General features: G+C 35.1%; 1 protein-coding gene across 5 annotated transcripts in view; it reads right to left on the minus strand.

Annotated features, from left to right (window-relative positions):
- The window catches only part of ATOSA (atos homolog A), an 89,314-nt gene that overhangs the window by 13,804 nt on the left and 53,853 nt on the right, over nucleotides 1-21,657 (minus strand). For 4 of the 5 annotated variants that reach the window (XR_007453822.1, XM_049613647.1, XM_049613644.1 and 1 more), the window contains 7 exons: nucleotides 15,931-16,115; nucleotides 14,818-15,020; nucleotides 14,418-14,543; nucleotides 11,207-13,055; nucleotides 9,253-9,372; nucleotides 5,697-5,776; nucleotides 4,896-5,004 (listed from right to left, as the gene is read on the minus strand). Coding sequence is in view for 4 of the 5 variants with exons in the window: in XM_049613647.1 (XP_049469604.1) it covers nucleotides 4,896-5,004; nucleotides 5,697-5,776; nucleotides 9,253-9,372; nucleotides 11,207-13,055; nucleotides 14,418-14,543; nucleotides 14,818-15,020; nucleotides 15,931-16,115 (2,672 nt within the window). In the remaining variant the exon portion in view is untranslated. The remainder of the gene's footprint in view (nucleotides 1-4,895; nucleotides 5,005-5,696; nucleotides 5,777-9,252; nucleotides 9,373-11,206; nucleotides 13,056-14,417; nucleotides 14,544-14,817; nucleotides 15,021-15,930; nucleotides 16,116-21,657) is intronic. The other variant, XM_049613648.1, reaches the window with a different exon arrangement.

A 21,657-nucleotide genomic window follows, 5' to 3' on the forward strand; every position in this document is an offset into this window, starting at 1 on the left:
ACTTCCACACAGCGAAGAAAACAATCAACAAACCTAAAAGGTAACTTAATGAGAGAAGATATTTGCATACGACATATATGATAAAGGATTAGTATCCAAAATATAAAAAGAGCTCACACAACTCAACACCCCCCAAAAAATAATCCAACTAAAATATGGGCAGAAGATATGAACAAGCACTTCTCCAAAGAAGTCATATAGGTAGCCAACAGACAAATGAAAAAATGCTCAACATCCCTCATCATTAGGGAAATGCAAATCGAAACTACAATGAGATATTGCCTCACACCTGTCAGAATGGCTAAAATAAAAAATATAAATAATAAGTGTTGGCAAAAATGTAAAGAAAAAGGAACTCTCTTGTACTCTTGGTGAGAATCCAAACTGGTGTAGGCACTGTGGTGAACAGTATGGAGGTTTTTGGGGTGTCTGGGCAGCTCATTCGGTTAAGCCTCCAACTTCAGCTCAGCTCATGATCTCACAGTTTGTGGGTTTGAGCCCCATGCTGGGCTCTGTGCTGACAGCTCAAAGCCTGGAGCCTGCTTCAGTTTCTGTGTCTCCCTCTCTCTCTGCCCCTCCCCTGCTCGTGCTGTTGACTCTCCCGCTCTCAAAAAATGTTAAAAAACAAATTAAGAAAGAAAAAAATAGGATAGAGGTTCCTCAAAAGTTAAAAACCAGAACTACCCTACAATCCAGTAACCACACTACTAGATATGTACAGAAAAGATACAAAAACACTATTTAAAGGGATACATGCACCCCTGTGTTTACAGCAGCATTATTTACAATCGCCAAATTATGGAAGCAGCCTACAATAGATGAATGTAAGATATGGTGTGTGTGTGTGTGTGTGTGTGTGTGTGTGTGTGTGTGTGTAAGTATCTATACACATACACACAGTTATACTGCCATATATATATATATATATATATATATATATATCTGTCATATATATATATATATATATATATATATATTGCTACACACACACACACACACAAACACAATGAAGTATTATTCAGCCATATAAAAGAATGAAGCCTTGGCATTTGCAACAACATAGATGGATCTAGAGAGTATAATCCTAAGCAAAATAAATCAATCACAGACAATTACCGTATGATTTCACTCATGTAGAATTTAAGAAACAAAACAAACAAGTAAAGGAAAAAGAGAGAGCGTTAACCCAAGAAGCAGACTCTCATCTATAGAGAACTGATGGTTACGAGAGGGGAGGTGGGTGGGGGGATGGGTGAAATAAGTGATGGGGATTAAAGAGTGCACTTGTCATTGAAGAGCATAGGGTAATGTACAGAATTGTTGAATCACTACATTGTACACCTGAAATTAATATAACACTGTATGTTAACTATGCTGGAATTAAAATCAAATTAAATTAAAAATAAAAATAAATAAATGACAGGTTAAACCTAAAAAAAAAAGGTTGCTACTATTTTCAAGTCCTTATTCAGATGTTCATTTGAACCGAAATCAACTTTTCTCTCTCAATCTTCTACAATCCTACGAAGTTTGGCCTCCTCTCACTATTCCAATGCACACTGAACTATCCTTAAACTTCACCACTGTTCAAACCTAATTATTTAATATGTTACTCTTATCTCTGTAAATAAAACTATGTTCTACAAGAGCAGGTATAATAGAAATTTTCTTACCCTTCATAGAGCCTACTCAAGGTGCCAGACACAGAGAAGCACTTAAAATCTTGTTAACACTCTCAAGCTCACTTGATGACATAATCACTTGTAACAATTCAGTGCTAACTTGCTACATATAAGAAACATTTTAGGGGCACCTGGCTGGCTCAGTTAGTAGAGCATGCAACTCTTGATCTCATGGTTTTAAGTGAGCCCCATGTTGGGTTTAGAGATGACTTTAAAAACCTTAAAAATATAAAGATTTAATATTCTTAAGATGTCACTTTTCCACATATTGACCTATTATCAATGCAATCCAAACAAAATCTCAGCAGTCTGTTTTGTAGGAATAGGTAAGCTAACTCTAAAACTTACATGATGAAGGGGAAAGGAACTACCATAGTTGAAGCAATTTTAAGGAAGAATAGGGGTGCCTGGGTGACTCAGTCAGTTAAGCATCTGACTTCAGCTCAGGTCATGATCTGGCAGTTTGTGAGTTTGAGCTCTGCGTTGGGCTCTGTGCTAACAGCTCGGAGCCTGAAACCTGCTTTGGATTCTGTGTCTCCCTCTCTTTTTGCCCCTCCCCCATTTGCACTCCGTCTCTTTCTCCCTCTCAAAAATAAACATTAGATTTTTTTTTTTTAAAAAAGAAAGAATAACATGTTAGAGAACTCACATTAGTTCATGTCAATTCTAAAATAATTGGGCATTCATGTTCATAAAAATGAAACGACTATAAACTACATATCATATATAAATCTTAACTCAAAATGGATCACACAACTAAATGTAAGAGCTAAAACAATAAAACTTGTAGGAAAAAAGTTTTGTGACCTTGGGGTCAAGCAAATAGTTCTCAACCACGGTACATGTGTCAATGTTTAGAGACATTTTTTACTGCTATACCTGGGGGGTAAGGGGCAGACGATGGTACTGAACTCTAATGGACAGAGGCCAAAGATTCTACTAAATATCGTACAATGCATCAAACAAATCCCATAACAAAGAATTATCTGGCTCAAATATCAATAGTGCCACGGTGGAGAAGTGTTGGGTTAGATTTTTCAGATGCACTATCAAAATTAAGATCCATAAAAGAAAAAAATTGGACATTTAACAAAACTAAAATTAAAATCTATTGCTGTTCAGGGGCGTCTGGGTAGCTCAGCTGGTTGAGTGTCCAACTCTTGATTTCTGCTCAGGTCATGATCCCAAGGCCGTGGGCTGGATGCCCACATTGGGCTCCATACTAAGCGAGTAGCGTACTTGGGATTCTCTCCCTCTGTCTTTCTCCCATGCTTGCATTCCCTCATTCTCTCTCTCTCTCAAAAAACATAAATGAAAAAAATAATTATTTGGAAAACATTATGTGCTTACTTGGGAAAGAAAAGCTAAATGATAAAGCACAGAAAAGAGGCTCAACAGTATGAGTAATCAGGGAAATACAAATTAAAACCACAGTTCAACAGCATTGCAAAACTACTAGAATGATTAAAATTAAAACGACTGACCCATGCAAACACTGGCAAGGATGTGGATGATCTAGAACCCCCATACACTACTGGTAGGAATTAAACATGGTATAACCACTTTGGAAAACACCTTGGCAGTTTCTTAAAAGAAGTTAAAGATATACCTACCATACTACCCACACATTCCATTCCTAGATAGTTACCCAAACAAAATGAAAACTTATGTCCACACAAAAATGCATCCATGAATATCCACAGCAGCTTTATTTGTAATAGCCCCAAACTAGAAACGACCCAAAGGCCTAGAATCAAGTGAGTGAATAAACAAATAGTGGTATACCAATATAATGGAAATAAAAAGAAATAAACTCTTGATACAAAGGACAACTATAAATTAAAGAGAATTTATGGGTTGGACAGTCTCAGAACTTCTCTATTTTTCTACTGAAGTGAAAATATATGCATATCTGCACAAATAACATTCCAATGTACTGATCTTTTAACCATCTTCTCTTTCCTAAGGCTTTCACATAGGAGATGCTCTTTTTCCCCACTCACAAATTTTCTTTTACTACAAAGGTTGCAGAATAAGTGATACTCACAATGGCCTCATGCCATTTTAAAATGACAGAGAATAGAGAGTTCAACAGTTCTGAAGTAATACCTTAAAAATGACTGGAAAAGAAATCAACTTATCATAACTATTTTAAAACTTTGAAAGACAGCTTCAAAATCAAATACAGTTTTAAATACAGCATACTATTAACATATCAAACTGCCATAACTCCAGTAAAGCTATTTAAATTAAAACTACTAATTTTAAATTATTTTCCCATAAAAAAACCCTCACCAATTAAATTCACTTTTAAAACTCCATTTATAGGCTTATGTTTCAGGTTGTTTTTCTTTTTTTTAATGGATGTGCAGTTGGCATACAATATTAGTTTCAGCTGTACAACATAGTGATTCAATGTTAAAGGCTGTTTTCTAATTAAAGGTAGCTAATCCAATAGTACACTTGATCCCAAGTAGAAATATTCTTATTAAATAAAATAATAGCACATTATTGGAGACTAACCATTCCATTTTTTAAAATAATCTTATTTTAGAATAGTTTTAGGGGTGCCTGGGTGGCTCAATTGGTTGAGCATCCTACTCCAGATTTCGGTTCAGGGTCATGGGATCAAGCCCCATGTTGGGCTCTGCGTCAAGCATGGAGCCTGCGTAAGATTAAGATTCTCTCTCTCTCTCTCTATCTCTCTTGCATAAGATTAAGATTCTCTCTCTCTCTCTCTCTCTCTGCTCTGCTTGCTCTCCCTTTCCCAAAAATAAAAAGAGAATAGATTTAGATTTGCAAAAGAGTTACAAGTATAGTACAAAAAAACATTTGACTTTGAAAATTAACCTCCTTGATCATGAAGGGGCTCCTATCAGTCCACCATCCTCCTTCCTGGGACTCAGAACCAGTACTATCAGGTAAGGTGTGGTCAAGTCCCTTCTCTGGCTAGAGTAACAGACACCTCACTCCAGTTTACCTAAGTCCTCTAACTCCCCTACAAGGTACCCAGTTATAAGATGGCAGTACCAACAATTCTAACTTCACTTCTCACAGAAAGGAAAAGGGAAAGAAAAGAAATAAGTTGATTTCAAGGCTTTGAAAAAATACAATCCATTTATTTATTTCCCTTTCACAAACAAATGACATAAATAACACCCTAGGTCTAGGTTAAGAAACTTCAACTCTTAAAATAGTTTTCAAAAACATTACCTCAAAATTTCCTAAGAGACTAAGACTTGTTATAGGTGGAGCACTAGAACTCAGAAATGGTTTTTCATGAATATCTGGATCATCTTCAGTGTTTAAACATGGTCGATGACTATTAAAAAGAAAATCAGCAAACAAACACATTAAGCACAGTATTTTCTAATTTATTTTTTGTATAAAATTAAATTAGGAGAATTTGATCCATTTTACTTAAACTACATGATAAAAAATTAATCCAACCAAATTTTAAGATATGAAATATTTAGTTTAAATTCCTGATTAGATTTTATGGTCTTTGTTATAATATTTGACAAAAAAATATATAAGTAATATCCTAGAAGGTTTCAAGGCAGAATTTATATCACATAGTGACATCTGCTAGAAATATATAATGCAGTCTTCTTTATCAGTCTTCATTTTCAGTTAAAAATGAGAATATAAAGGCAAAATTATGTGACTAAAGAAAATAAGGAGAGTATTATTTGTCAACATGGACACATTTCCAAGGCTTCTTTTTTGCAAAGAAGTGTAAGGTAAAGGAGGAGGTGAATGACCAGAAATATTCAAACTTACTTAAGTGCTGAAACCAATGTATTTATTATGATGACCAATATACACTAGCTACTCATTGTCTTAATTTCTCCCTTCATCCTTAATAACTGTGTGAAATTAATATTGAAAATGATACCCAACTAGAAAATAATATTCCTATTAGAATTGTGATTTTTAGAGTAAACATTTATTACACAAGACTAGAAATTAGTATATTATTTCAAATACACAAATCAGTTTTAATATAAATACCTTCCAGATGATAAGCTTTTCAGATGCAGTAATGAAGAATCCAAATCAAAGCAACCTGATTGTGTCTTTCTTTGAGGAACCTAAGGTCAAAACAATCATTTGTAATATTTAAAAAGACTGTAATTTTTTCTTGAACTGATAGAACACTTTTCAAATGAAAGTTAAGCATATTTTACAAATACTATAACTTCTCCCCAGTCTACTTACAATCATACTCTTTATTACATATTGTCCTTATTTCTCATTTTATTAACTGGTAGAAAAAAAATAAATGATTAACAAAAGCACTTTTAGTAGGTTTTGACTCTTTAAGAAGCAGAATGTTTTTTCTAAAACAAAATCTTACATGGAATCCCAATATTTATAGACTTTTACTTTTTTACTTTATATACAGTTAATGCTTTAACAACACAGGGATTAGGGGGCACTAATCCCCCCCGCCCAGCTTCTGCAGTTGAAAATCCACAAAAAGTTTTAGATCCCCAAAAACTTAACTACTAATAGCCTACTGTTGACTGGAAGCCTTACCAACAGCATAAATAGACAATTAACATATATTTTGTATGTTATATGTATTCTATATGTGTTGTTCAAGGGTCAACTGTACTTCTGTATTTTGTGAAGGGAGTAAAAGACTTATAGCTTTCAAATAAAAATAAACAAACAAAAAAAAAGAATTAAATGGTGATGGGAGCCTGGAGTCCTGCCAACTCTGCTGCTCCTTTGTCCCTCCCCACCCACTGTGCATTTCTAAGAACTCTGGGGCTTCACAGAGAATAGGTTTGAAAAATACTGCTCCAGATGTTCAACCACCATTGTATACCACACATTACATTTAAGACCATGATCCAACCACCATCTAGCTGAAAATATCCTAAAAATAAAAGACCCAAATGTAAACTAAAGGTAAAATCACATACAACATGCAAGTTAAAAAGACTTGTTACTAGAATAAATATGTATTGTATACAGTACATTCGTCGTTAAGAAAAAAGATAATACTGAATGTCTAAGCAATCTCAATATTTTTGAGGTTTTCATGAGTGCACCATGCTATTTTTTGTAGCCTGGACTTAATTGGGGGCGCCTTGGTGGCTCAGCTGGTTAAACGTCCAACTCTTGATTTTGGCTCAGGTCATGATCTCACAGTTTCCTGAGTTTGAGCATTGACCCTGCAGAGCCTGCTTGGGATTCTTTCTCTCCCTCTCTTTCTGTCCCTCCCCTGCTTGTGCTCTCTCTCAAAATAAACTTTAAAAAAATTATATATAAAAAAAGAACTTAATGTGAAGTTCTCAATCTAAATTCTCATGTCTTCAATTCTGAAAATTTCTTTACCTTCATTTCTTCTGATACTGCATTTTCTTTGTTCCACTTAGTTCTACTTTTAGAATTTGTACTACACTTATATTCAGCATCTCATTTTATCCTCCATGGCTCTCCCATATTTTACCAACTCTCTTCCTTTCTGTACTTTATTCAAGATGCTTTCTTAGCATCTGTCCACCCATCACTACATTGCTATACAGCTGATTCTGATTCAATGTTAATCCTTCTGTATTTGTAGGCACACATGTTGTGTGTGTATACAGCAATTAAAATATTTTTCATATTTAAAATTTCTATTTAGTTATTTTTCAAGTTCATAAGTTCTTGCATCCCTACCTCCTGTTTGTACCTGTCCCAGCAGAGGCATTAAACCCTAGCACTAAATTAGGTTCAGATATCCCAGAGGGCCATAATTTGCCTCATATGAGTATTTGGAGATTTATCTTTCTTTCTTTTACATTATATTATGTACTTAAAGGTTATATCAGGTATTACGTATTATTTTTATTAAAGGTTATATTCTATCCATGATTTCTGTCTTTGAGGAGGAAGAGTCTTTGTAGATGAACTCAGTCTACCATGCTGAACAGAAGTCTACAATGCTCTTTTTATCAGTATGATGCTGACAGATCTTTTTTCCTGATCACTTGGGTCTTTCGAAAGCACCTCATACCTAGGTCAAATGTTTGGGGTTATTTTAAGTTGTTTGGAATTCAGCTTCTCTAAGACAAACACCTAAGGTCCAAGTTATAAATTTAAATTCAAGATCTCTTATTCAATAATTATTTTTTGCACATAGGCCAGATATTGTATCCTTAGAGTTTACTTAAAAAAACACAGATAAAGTAGGGTGACTGGGTGGCTCAGTCGGGTAAGCGTCCAACTCCTGGTTTTGGCTTAAGGAATGATCTCACGGTTTTCATGAGTTTGAGTCCTACATTGGGTTCTACACTGGCAGTGCGGAGCCTGCTTGAGATTCTGTCTCCCTTTCTCTCTGCCCCTCCCCGACTCACACTGTCTGTCTCTCCCAAAATAAATAAATAACTTAAAAAAAAAAAAACACGAAAAGCACCAAAAATTATCTTCTATCAGTAGCAAAATATATATGCTTTATACTTCTCCCTGATATTGATCACTTGACTCAGGTTTAACTGAAATGGCAGGTATACCAGCTAACAACTGATAGCTTACTATGTGTCAGGAATTATATTAATCATCCCCATAATACTAAAGCAGACATTATGCTAGGGTGAAGTCAGGGTGATTCCAAAGCAAGACTCCTAACCATTGCACTCAGATCTACAAATCTATTTGTAAATGTAGAGTGGGGAAATTTATATGTCTCAAAATAAGATGCTGCATGGGTTCCAAGTCAAAAACAACCACAAATCTGATTCCCAAATAACTCAGCTGGTGATGTCAACCAGGTTCAGATACAAATTTATTTATACAAACCCACTTGACACTAAATATTTTCTTTATATTTAGTAATAATTAAAAGATTAGACAAAAGAATTTCAGAGAAATTTTATAATTCTAATTTTTTTCATATTTTTAGTCTTTTCTCATATTAACACATAGCTATTAAATATATTTAAAAGTGTTTTCTAACTGGAAATTCCTTTTATTTTTACCTTTTTTTAAAAATTTTTTTTTTTTAACGTTTATTTTTGAGACAGAGAGAGACAGAGCATGAATGGGGGAGGGGCAGAGAGAGAGGGAGACACAGAATCCGAAGCAGGCTCCAGGCCATAAGCCCAGAGCCTGACGCGGGGCTCGAACTCACAGACCGCGAGATCGTGACCTGAGTTGAAGTCGGACGCTTAACCAACTGAGCCACCCAGGTGTCCCTGGAAATTCCTTTTAAAGGCATTTACATTTTTCGGGTGCCTGGGTGGCTCAGTTGGTTAAGCGGCTGACTTCAGCTCAGGTCATGATCTCACGGTTTGTGGGTTCGAGCCCTGCATCGGGCTCTGTGCTGACAGCTCGAAGCCTGGAGCCTGCTTTGGAGTCTGTGTCTCTCTCTCTCTCTCTCTCTGCCCCTCCCCAGCTCACACTCTGTCTCTGTCTCTCTCAAAAATAAAATAAAAAACATTAAAAAAAATTTTTTTTAATAAAAAAAATAAAAAAGTGCATTTAAATTTTTTCCAATTACAATTCAGATAAAATAATTTGTAAACATTTTAGATGTTTCCAAGTATAAATATGAAATAAGAGAAAGAAACCTTACAGGACTTGAGAGAAGAGGCAATCCAGTTCGAGGATGAAAAGCTCTGGTTGAGGTCCCATCTAAGGAATGAAAATTATGTTTCCGCCAGACACTTGAATGTTTCAGTGGTATAGTCTTCTGCTAGGAAAATAATTAATTTTAATGATAACATTTAAGTAATTTTGGTCTTATCCCTAATATGTACTGAGATATTATATCTTGGGTGGTAATGCTAATCATCTACAGATCTAGATCTACACACACACACACACACACACACACACACACACACACTTTAATAAAACAATGTCTAAGAGTTTTTTCTAAAGTACTGAATAAACTCAAATATTCTAAAGAAACTATGTCCAAATATAATCGTCTTATACATATGCTCATATTTATAAATACTCAGAGTCTAACATCTGGTAAGCTAATATTTGATACTTTTAATTTGTGAAAAAACAACTACTCAGAGGTAGAAAAAAGAGTATTCTAAAATATAAAACTATGTTAATATTAAGAGTCGTTCTCAAAGCATGTAATTTGGTAGAGCACGACACAGAAATACAATAAATGTGAATTTAAAAATATATCTAATGCAGTTGCAGTACCATGTTTTTATGTGATACAGAAACAAGCTATTTCTTAAGAATTTAGGCAAGTTTAAACCCAAACACTAGAAATTCATAGCAACACATAAAAATCAGAAAAGTCTAATTTGGGTCCTGGCTCTGCCACTTACTAGCTTTGTGACCTTGGGCAAGTTACTTAAGCTCTCCAGTCCTAGGGTCCTCATTTGTAAACTAGAGTTTACTCTAGTTTACTCTCATAGTTTAGTGGAAGGATTAAGTATGCCAATATGTGTAAAATATTCAGAAGAGCGTCTGGGCACTTAGTAAATGTTGTATGATTATATTTAAAACAAGAGCATGAAAAACCGAATATTAGTAGCTTGAAAAATACAGTGGCCAAATTAAGTTTTCCTTTTAGGTACCAGAAAGGATCATGAAAAGCTAACTGTTTTTGTGACAATTATAGTTTTAGAAAATTGGAACCAGCATTTGATACAATCCATGTTAGAGATTCTATTGAAAAACAGAAATTGGAAACATGGTACAATTATTAAAACTCTTTTGTCCAGCAGAACTTATTTTACTGATAAAGAAGATAAACTAAGGACATTCAGATTTAGGTCAAGACAGTTAAAAAGTACTTTTCCAGGGGCACCTGGGTGGCTCAGTTGGTTAAACGTCAGACTTCAGCTCAGGTCATGATCTCTGGTTTGTGGATTTGAGCCCCATATCCTGCTCTCCACTAATGGCTTGGGTTCCTGCTTTGGATTCTCGGTGTTCCTCTCTCTGCCTAATAATAATTTTCTAAAGCTAAAAAATGGTTTGGTAGAAAGTTAAATAAAATGTAAATAAGTATCTTTTATTTATATAGTACATTAAAGATTCACAAAATTTCTTAAAATCTATTATATGATTGTCACAACTCTGAGATAGGCAAAAGAGATTTATCATTCTTATTTTAGAACTGAGGAAACTGAGGTTTTTAGAAGTTAGGTGACTTATTCAGTGTGACTTAAGGTCCAAATTGTGAAGTCAGGACAGGAACCCAGGCATTCTAACCAACAAACAGCCTCGTGACTTCTCTATAGATATTCCTAAAATCCCTAGCTGAGCAGTGGCATTACAACGGGTGCACTGTATTAGGCCAGAGCTACTAACAAATGATACATTAAGCTGATGTGAGTTTCATTTCTGACTCCTAATTACCCTCCAGCAATTGTCCAGTGTTGAAATAACCAAAAAAGGGCAATGGGAAGAATTCACCTAGCATTTGCTCTTAAGTAAGTAGGTTATTTTTCAAGGATGTTAATACTAGTTTTGTAGCAGGTTTATTAGAACTGACTGTAAATTGAAACCATGATAAATGTTTGAGAATTATATTTGAAATATTAGATGTTACCTACCAACACCTCTGTATTTTTCAGTCGTTCACATGTAGACAAACAGTCTTTTACTTTCTTTCTCTGAGAACAGTTTTGAGATTTTTCATCAATTATCTCTTCTTTCTTATCCTGTTCAACTTTTAATAGGTCTGGCTTTTTGCATTTGCGAACTTCATTATCTTTATTGAGATAATTTTCTATACTATTAAGTTGAGTATTTTGCTCACATGTCTTAGGCCTTTCTGAGTCTTTATTTGAGCACTTGTTTTCATGTTTGTTCAAATATTCAGACATTTCCAACATAGTAGCTTTTATTTTTGAGTCATCTTTTTTGGAATTATCAAATTCATGATTCTTAAAATATTCTGGATTAGAATTTTCTTTTTTTATTCTTTTTTCCTTATACTTATCTGTGCAAATCTGTTTGTCAATACTGTTGCAATTTGAATACTTTTTATCAGTTTCATTGCTAATTTCTTGCTCCTTAAATTGACACTCAGAAAGTGTATTTTCCAATCTGACTGTCAAATCTAAGTTATTTTTTTTGCAGTGAGGCATATTTGAGGGAGTCAATAAACTAGTGGCTTTGTTCTGTGTCTCTTGGAAAGTATTTTGGATGGTTTCACTAGGATTGTCCTGATACAGATTTCTTCTTATTTGAGGTTTCAAAGAGGATTCGACTTTACCATTACATTTAAAAGAACTAAATGATTTATTGGGTATTAAGTTTTCCCCTTCGCTGCTGTCTTCTAACAAGGAAAATTTTGTATTGGAAATGGAAACAGAGGTAACATCCTTGTTTTTCTTCCACAAATTGTTGTCTTCATATGTACTCCTAAATACTTTCGAAGGAACCGAATTGGAGTCATGCATGTTGAATGACTGCCGGGGTATATGTGATGCAGTTGGATCAATATGCTCCAAGTGTTGAGCAATCCTTGCAATAACATCTTGTCGCTCCTGGAGTAAAGAGCCGATCAAAGGATTTGTCTCACCAATAGACTGACGAGAATAAAGACCATTGGAACTGCCAGTTTCACTTCGAGGAGTATCTGGTTTTACTTGAATTTTTCCCTCACTGGTGTCTTCTGAGGAGGTAAGCTCAGGACTACCAAAGGAAATGGAGAAAGTTTCTTTACATTTTCTCACATTTTCATTTTCTTTTGAAACCCGGAAAAGTTTTGAATTAAGTGAACTAGACTCTTGCATATTAAATGGATGTCCAGAAACAGGGGAAGTGCTTGGATCACAATGAATCAAATGCTGAGCAATTCTTGCAATAACTTCTTGTCGCTCCTGAATTAAAGAGCCTATTAAAGGATTAGTCTCACCAACTGACTGCCAGGAACTCTGGTGGCTAGAGACCCTGGAATCAATCATTGAAAATGATTTTAAAGTTCTCACTGGTGTTTCATGTGACTTTTTATCTCCTCTACCACTGAAGCCCAGAATATTGGCTTGACGTGTTCCATAGTCAGATTTACTGCCAGTGCCTGGATACAGTTTGACATTTTTGACAGCTGCAATATATTCTGGAGTTGTGCCATTTTTTGCATGCAATATGCTTTCAGGTGCCATGGTCCAAGATTGTTTGCTACACAGACGCTGTGAACTATTTGTACTACATTGTTCTACTTCACTAGAATTGCGGTGCTGATGGACTTTAAGTTCATGTTCTTGAATTCTTTTCTCATAAAGGCCAATATTAGTGTGAATACTACAGGTTAAAACTGGATAATTAGATTGTCTGGGCAAGGACTGAACGCTGACTTTCAAGGCCACATTGTGAGAAACATTAGGAACAGGAAACACATGTTCAATCGGGGTCTGTGAAAAATTCCACTGCAGGTCTACATCAGCAGCACTGATTCTAGAATCATATAGAAATATACAGAATCAATGCATTGTAATGCTTATAACGTTATATATTATAAAAAATTTTCAACAGTTACATACTTATCTTTATTTGCATTAATTACTATTAAGGGTTTACTTTCAGCTACTTTACCATGCATGTCATTCTGATAAAACCAACATAAAAAGCACAATAGTTTATGCTTAGAATAGAGATGATTTTTTTATATGAAATTTATTGTCAAATTGGTTTCCATACAACATCCAGTGCTCATCTCAACCGGTGCCCTCCTCAATACCTCCTCAATACCTCACCCACGCTCCTCGCCCTCCCACCCCCCATCAACCCTCAGTTTGTTCTCAGTTTTTAAGAGTTTCTTATGTTTTGGCTCCCTCCCTCTCTCATCTTTTTTTTTTTCCTTCCCCTCCCAAATGATCTTCTGTTCAGTTTCTCAGGACCCACGTAAGAGTGAAAACATATGGTATCTGTCTTTCTCTGTAGGACTTATTTCACTTAGCATAACACCCTCCAGTTCTATCCACATTGCTACAAAAGGCCATATTTCATTCTTTCTCACTGCCACGTAGTATTCCATTGTGTATATAAATCACAATTTCTTTATCCATTCATCAGTTGATGGACATTATGGAAAGAGCCTAGAGATGATCTTTTTATGAACACTGGACTACTTAGGCATTAAAGCTCAAGAATACTATAATTTAGAATTATTTCTTAAAACAAAAAAAAATGGCATTTACTCTAAATAAATGGATTTAGCTAATTCTGTTGTACAAGGTGATTAAGAGATACTCAATCTCAGGGCCACCTGCCTAAAGAAACAATTAGACACTTGGTCAGCAGCCTGTAAATTTACAGTTTTCAAGATGCAAAAATTAAATAAGTCTACCATTATGGAAATTCAGCAGCCCATAAAGTTTTTATACGTAAGCCCATTGGGGGTTCTTTAAAGCTAAAAAGCTCTCTGAAAACCAATCTATGCCGGGGGTGCCTGGGTGGCTCAGTTGGTTAAGCATCTGACTTCGGCTCAGGTCATGATCTCACCGCTTGGGAGTTCAAACCCCATGTTGGGCTGTGTGCTGACAGCTCAGAGCTGGAGCCTGTTTCTGATTCTGTGTCTCCCTCTCTCTCAAAAGTAAACAAACATTAAAAAAATAAAAAACAAATTAAAAAGAAATAAAGTAAAATTCATACTGATTCGCATTTAAATTCTCTAACTTGTTTTGAGAAAATCTTTAGTAAATTTTATCCACTTACATTTAGAAATGAAGGAAATAAACTGCTTAAAAGGTAAAATATCATTCAGTAGCTAACCAACAAGGTTAAATACACACTGTCCTTATTTTGCTCAATACTTACCTGTAAAGAATATTTCGTGGAATAGCACCATGGGAAACACTCAGCCAAGCACTTAATTGAGAAAAAAACACAAATGAGCGGACAGCCAATAGAAGAGTCTTCTCTTCAATAAACCGATCGCCACTCCTAAGGGAAGTAAAAAGTATCATTTAAATGTCAGCAAGTACAAAATGATTGAACTTTAGAAATACAGAAGCTAAAATAAATATATTCTGGATATGTGCTTTCAAGAGAATCGAAGTGCATTTACTAGTGTCACTTGAAGTCACAGAAGAACTAAATGTCTAAATTTTACTACATCATTAGAGTCAAAGACATGATACATTATTAAAATAATTTATAGAAGCAATGGAAAACCTGATCTAGCAAGAACAACTTGAAACTCAGTTCAACAACTTACTGTCGAGGAACTGGCTCCAATATCCATCTTTCTAATAATAATGCATCTTGCTTAATTGCAGGATCATTGAGATCAATTCCATCTGTGGTGGGCCCATCATCACTGTAGCAGCAATCTGGGAGTAACATCACTTCCACCATGATTGGAAGGTTATTCTTCCACAACAGTAAGACCTCAGACCTAGTTCTTCTGGCTTGGCGACACTTAAGAGAAAATGAATGTAAGCGAAATACCTCAATAACCCAAGGCATTTTATATTTACAGTTTAAAATTATAATTGTAAAATAGACATCTATATAAGAAATGAGTCAACTGTAGATCTTTGCTTAGGCTTATTTATATTTCCTCATTAAATAGTGGATTAACACTAGTGAGTTCTAGAGTACAAGGATTAGTACTGAACATTTATGATGCAAAGTTTCTTGGGGAGGGGGATATTTCTACTCTATTTTGTGGAAAAATAACTGTCATACACCACATCTGACAGGCCTTGAGGTGGCCCAGCCTAGTTTGTTAACTATGTCATTGTTACAAAATAAAGATTCATTCTAAGTAAAAACCAAAATATTAAAATCTCATTTTCATTAAATGCTCAAAATAGACAAGATTTTAAAAATGTAAAATTTTGGACTACATTTAAGAAACTGTTGGGAAAATCCCTATAGCAAATTATACACTACCTATCAAAATAACTATTTTTAACATTATATAAAAATACTACTAAGATAGCAAAAAGTATCCTCCCGTAGGAAAAAAGGAATATAAAAGGGAAATTGGTTAATCTGAAGAAAATAATCATGAAAGTAATTCTACCAAATAAACACAAGATCAATAGCAACAATTATCTTAAATCTGGCGAGTAAGAAGGCAGGTATGATTTTGGCTGTCACCCTGCATGCTGATCTGCAAAGGTACCTACTGTGACTTTAAGAGCATCGCTTAAGAGTTAGGGGCATTAGCTATGGTCCAAGATTAGGATTTTTTTTATTGTAGTTACAAGTGATTTTATACTTAAGTGTGAACATTATAATTGTCATGTAACAAAAGTGATCACAGAATTTAAACTAGTTTATATGAAAGAAAAAGAAAATATACTCAATACACAATTCTCACCTGAGCCAGCTTGTCACTACATTCATGTTTGGAAGTTACTGGGTAACAGGACTGTGCTGGAGGGCAATGGAAACTTTCTGTGCGACCTTTTACAGAACATTCAGGTGTTCGTCCTTCTGTTATTAACAAGGCCAAAGAGACCAAGAACTCCTCTGCATCATATTCAAAATATTCATCTAGAGTATCTGGTTTAAAAAAAAAAAAAAAGAGTCTCTAATTTAATGTATTCTTGTTAAGAACTCACCGTTTACACCTAAAATACCTAATGTCACAATCTATATTCAAGTATATTCACTAACAAAGAGTGAAAGGGGGGTAAAAATCAGGCAATTAAATACAGTAAACTCTTGATTCACAAGGTATACAAGGTAAGGAGAGAATGGATAATTCCAAATTTCAGTTAAGGTAAAGGTGGTTGAAATTATAGCATAAAATTATTTTTATGTCAATTTCAGTTAAAATGTCTAAGATTTAGGAATACATTTATAATCCTATAGATATTTAGATATCTTATATTTTTCAGATGTCAAGTGCAACAGTTTTTACACCCAAAATTTCACCAATAACCAAAAGGTTAAAAGGTCTTATTATGTCATATTTTTTAGCTGTTTTATTACTATTATTAAATATTAAGGATGCAAATTCAAATACATGTTTCTCCCTTTCTCTCCTTTGTCCCTTTCTTATCTAGTTCCTTATTCTTACAACCCATCTGTGCTGTGGACATTCAGAGCTCTGGAGTCCTTCTCTGCCTATGCCTTACAGTATTAGTAGTTTCAAAAGGAGAAATGTTATAATTAACCAGGAGCAGATGCAGGCCCAAATTACAATATATAAAGTGTGAATTTTGTTGTTGTTATTGTTACTATGCAGTTCCAAACAATTTGAAATGCAGGTGTTCTCACTTATTTGTAGTAATTTTTAAATTTCTCGCAAGTGCTCCAAGTTTGTGAAACAGTTAAGTTTCAAAAGTGTTAACCTGTTACACGAGTTGAACACTCGTGCAAATGTACACACACAAATTCAATTTGTTGTGCAATCCAATTAAATAACACATACTTTAAGTACTTGCTACACTGTATTAAGTGACAGGGGATACAGAATTGTATTATGGCATAGATCCTAGTCTCAAAGGGTTTGTGATTCATAAATCATCTTCAAAACAGATAGAACACTACAGCATTTAATACATTCCAACGTTTTTCAGATAACAGTGGTAAAATTTTGCAAAAGAGGTAGGCATTGAAATACACAAAACGCAGAGTCAGACCTATAAATACAAAGAACAAATCGTTGGTTGTCAGAGGCAAGGGGGCTAGGAGATGGGCAAAATTTGTGAAGGAGAGTGGGAAATACAGACTTTCGGTTATGGAATAAATAAGTCAAGGGAATAAAACGCACAGCATAGGGAATATAGTCAATGATATTGTAATAGCGTTGTTTAGTGATAGATGGTAGCTACACTTATGAGCACAGCATAGAAAATCTGAATCATTATGTTGTGCACAGGGAACTAATGTAACATTGTGGGACAACTATACTGAAAACAATTTTTTTTTAAAGGAGGTAGACATTGAGCAGAACCAGGAGAGAGAAAGTGCAACTTGAGTAGAGAATCTGTATAGAGAAAGCATGCAAAAGAAAGGACTGGAGCCAGATTATGAATAGCCCTGAAGGAAATGACGAAGAATGCCCATTTCTAGCATCAGGAAGGCTTATCTGGAAATTCAGCAGCCTTCAAAGCCAACTTTATTGAGTTGGTATTTTAAGACCATTCAGAAAATATTCCCTAAAATGACCATGTGCAACATATAAAATAACAGTGAACACTTACTAACAATGTCAGACATTGCCAGTTCTAAGTACTTTCTACACATTAATTCATTCTATCTTCAGAGCAGCTCTATAAGGCGGAAACTGTTACTACCATTTTAAAGATAACTGAAGCATAGAGACGTTAAGTAACTTGCCCAAGATTACCCAGCCAGTAAAGAATGAAGTTGGAATTTGAATCTACAGTCTGGCTCCAGAATCTGGTTCCTTAACCACTACTACCTCATGCCTGCTTTCTTTCATTGCAGCTATAAAAACTGTTATTACATACTTTAGTATATGTTTATAAAAATGTAAGTAAAATAATAATATGCAACATATATATTAATAATACATATTGGAACAGACAGCCCCTCATCAGCTTACTATTTTTTGACTTGACGATGGTGTGAAAGTGATTTGGCTTTTGATCTGGTCCCAGACCAGCAATATGGTAGGGTCCTCTCGTGACGCTGCGCAGCTGCAGTGAGCTCCAGGGCCCAGTCTGCCACATGATGGAGAGGGCAAAACACCAATACACTTACAACCGTCTGTACCAACACAACCATTCTCTTTCTCTCATTTCCAATATAGTGTTCAATAAATTACAGGCATATTCAACACTTTATTATAAAATAGGCTTTGTGTTAGATGATTTTGCCCATCTGTAGTCTAATGTAAGTGTTCTAAGCACGTTCAAGGCAGGCTTGGCTAAGCTATGACATTTGCTAGGTTTGGAATGTTAAATGCATTTTTCACTTAAACCTATCATAAGTTGAAAATGTCTTATCAGGATGTAACCCCGTTGTAAGTCAGGGAAGATCTGTAGTTTCCAGGGATAGAACCCTAGTTTATAATAATGTGACAAGAAAAACAAGAGAGTGATCTCAACTTTCCACTTTCCTCTAGAAATCAATTAGATTATAAATCAAAGGTTTCCTGTAGTCCCTTGAGATTAACTGAGTTAAATCCTGGTGTCCTTCACGGGGAAGCAAAAGATGTAAAAAGGATTCCATTCAATCCCTTTCTCTGGTGGTTCTATGGGTTTTCAAAGCTACCTCAGGCTTGCCATGGGCTACATGGCATGATTTCAGCTCCTGAGGTATTTCTCTGGGCTCATCCTGTTCCTTTCCCTGAGTTTGTCAGGTAATCCTGGAAAACTAAGAATTGTGACAGAGTAGTGGCTCCTAATCTTTGGAATGCTGAATGATGCCAAGATGTCAGCTACTCCATGTGAATACCAAGGATGATCCACAGCCTAAGCAATAAGTCTTACATTTATGTGCTACTACTTAAAAAAAAAAAATCTATACTTGAGAAAAAACCTACAAGGTCAGATTAAGAAAGGGGGAAGGGCAGAAAGAGTGGGGAGAATGACAGTGTTATCCTTATGCCTGCAAAACTATAATTTATCTCTAAAGCCCTAGCAAATAATGGCTTACACACCAGGAATTATCAAGTTTAAAGTGATAAAAACTAAACTATTACAAAAATAACTTTTTTTAAAAAGTTTATTTATTTTAAGAGAGGGGCAGCGAGAAAGGGAGAGAACCCCAAGCAGGTTTAGTGCTGTCAGTGTAGAGCTCAATGTGGGGCTCGAACTCACAAATCATGAGATTATGACCTAAGCCGAAATCAAGAGTTAGATGCTCAAGTGACTAAGCCATCCAGGCACCCCCAGAGTGTTAAATATTTAAATGAAAAACTTAACACAAAGATTAGAGATGACAGTAGTTATATATTAGTTATCTATGTAACCATTACATAAAAATTACGGGACACTTAGGTGGCTCAGTTGGTTGAGCATCTGACTTTGGCTCAGGTCATGATCTTGCAATTAGTGAGTTGGAGCCCCGCTGTCACTCAGCACTGCTGTCAGCCTATCAGCAGAGCCCACTTTGGATCCTCTGTCCCCTCTCTCTGCCCCTCCTCCACTGTACTCTCCCAAAAACACATATTAAAAACAAAACAAAACAAAACAGAACTGCAAGGAATAGCATGGATTATACTGTAGCATTATGAAAAATAAAATACTACCTAAATGCATGTGACTTTATGATGACAACCTTTAGGAACTGTCAGGAAAAATGTAACGATGTCTGAATTTTAAGAAATGAGAATACTAAATCACAGTGGCCATTAGAAAAGTTACATAGTTAAAATTTTGATAATGTCAACCTCTAAAACACCAGACAGCAGAGACTACCATAAGGAATACGAACAATAACTGAGAACTATGTCATGCTAAAGAAAATTCACTCAATAGAACTTGATATTTTGAGCTTATTCTAGAAGTAAATTATGATTTTAGGGCCTCTGAAAACAATGTACCTTTATAAAAACAAAAGGTGTTTCATATCTAGACAAATATGGACTGTTAATCTTACCTAGTAGTTACATATTTTAGAAGAAATAAATTATTTGATATAAAGCATAGCATTGAAGCAAACAAAGGATGTTACAAGTTTTCACAGGCTATGAAGGACAGATCTTTGGAGACTGGAGATTAATGAATCAAAACATAGTTCTAGAATCCCTCTACCTCCAAGACCTCAATGAGGATTGGGTTTACACCAGTTTGACTGAAAGCCATGACCAGACTGGCTGCTTTTGTAGTAGCATGCACTTCTGGCTGTGGAGTTTAGCTATTTCTTATACAGTTCCCCATCTGTTCTGTTTAATAAAAGAGGTGAACAATTTGGTAACTGGGAAAACTCTGATCAGAGTGATCCACAGATAAAATGGACTAACTCTCAGTAGAAGTAAATTCTTTATCACCAGGGATATTCAAGGACAGACTGATAGACACATCCCAGGGGTGTGATTGAAGGTATTCAGCTAGTTAAGTGGTAGCAAGAGTTCTTTCAACCCTGAGAGTCTATGAATCTGTTCTGCAGAAGCAGCACAGAAAAAACCCTAGGAGAGAAGCCAGAACCACTACCTCCTTCTTAGGAGCCCCAGGAGGCCCTCTGAACCAGTACTCATCATATAGTGATTCAGAAAAAACTCCCAGGATAGCTCAGAACTTCTTCAAAGCTCTGTGTAAAATGAATGAGAGAAGAAGGTCTTACCCATCACTGGGCTGCTAGATATGTGGTTCAGTTTACTTTTTTTTTTTTTTTAGTATTTTTAATTTATTTTAAATATAGTTTATTGTCAAATTGGCTTCCATACAACACCCAGTGCTCATCCCAACAAGTGCCCTCTTCAAGGTTCACTTTACTTCTAAAGCCTGGCAAGGTAGCAGAAAATTCCACACTTCTAATGACATGGAAGACAATGACAAGACAAGCAGGAGAATAACCTGGGGGGTGCTTAAAAAAAAAAAAAAAATGTTTCTCTAACAATAAGGTCCTTTCAACTTCATAAAGGACAATCTGGTAATATGAATCAAAATCCTCTTTCTATAAAATAACACATACACTGAGCTGCATATTAAAGGATATTTATTTAAATGTTTATACCAATTTAAAAAATGGAATAAACCTAAATGTCCAATAATACAGGACTGGTTGATATACCGTGGTATAGTTATATCTAAAATAATGATATAGGTTTACTTTTGACAAGGAAAGATATCTATAAAATATCTTGAAAGTGAAAACATAGTGTTTCAAAAGAAAGAGTGTTATGATCATGTGTTTGTGCCACAATCACATGTGCCATGTACACAGAAAGATGTATATATAATAAAATATGATCAGCCCTTTCATAAAGCTAACATACAAACACATAAGCTAAATTTTAAATAAACTACTGTTCTCTGATTGGTATTAGATAAATGATAAGGCCTTTTAATTGAAAAATAACATGTAAATAAAAGCATTACCTAGTGTCATACATTTTAGTCACTGTCTTATAGAACTCCTACTTAGTAGGCCGTAGTTTAGTTATTTAATATAGGAATTCGTGAAG

This window comes from Panthera uncia (genome assembly GCF_023721935.1).
Source record: "Panthera uncia isolate 11264 chromosome B3 unlocalized genomic scaffold, Puncia_PCG_1.0 HiC_scaffold_1, whole genome shotgun sequence".
In the NCBI taxonomy this organism is placed as follows: Eukaryota; Metazoa; Chordata; class Mammalia; order Carnivora; family Felidae; genus Panthera; species Panthera uncia.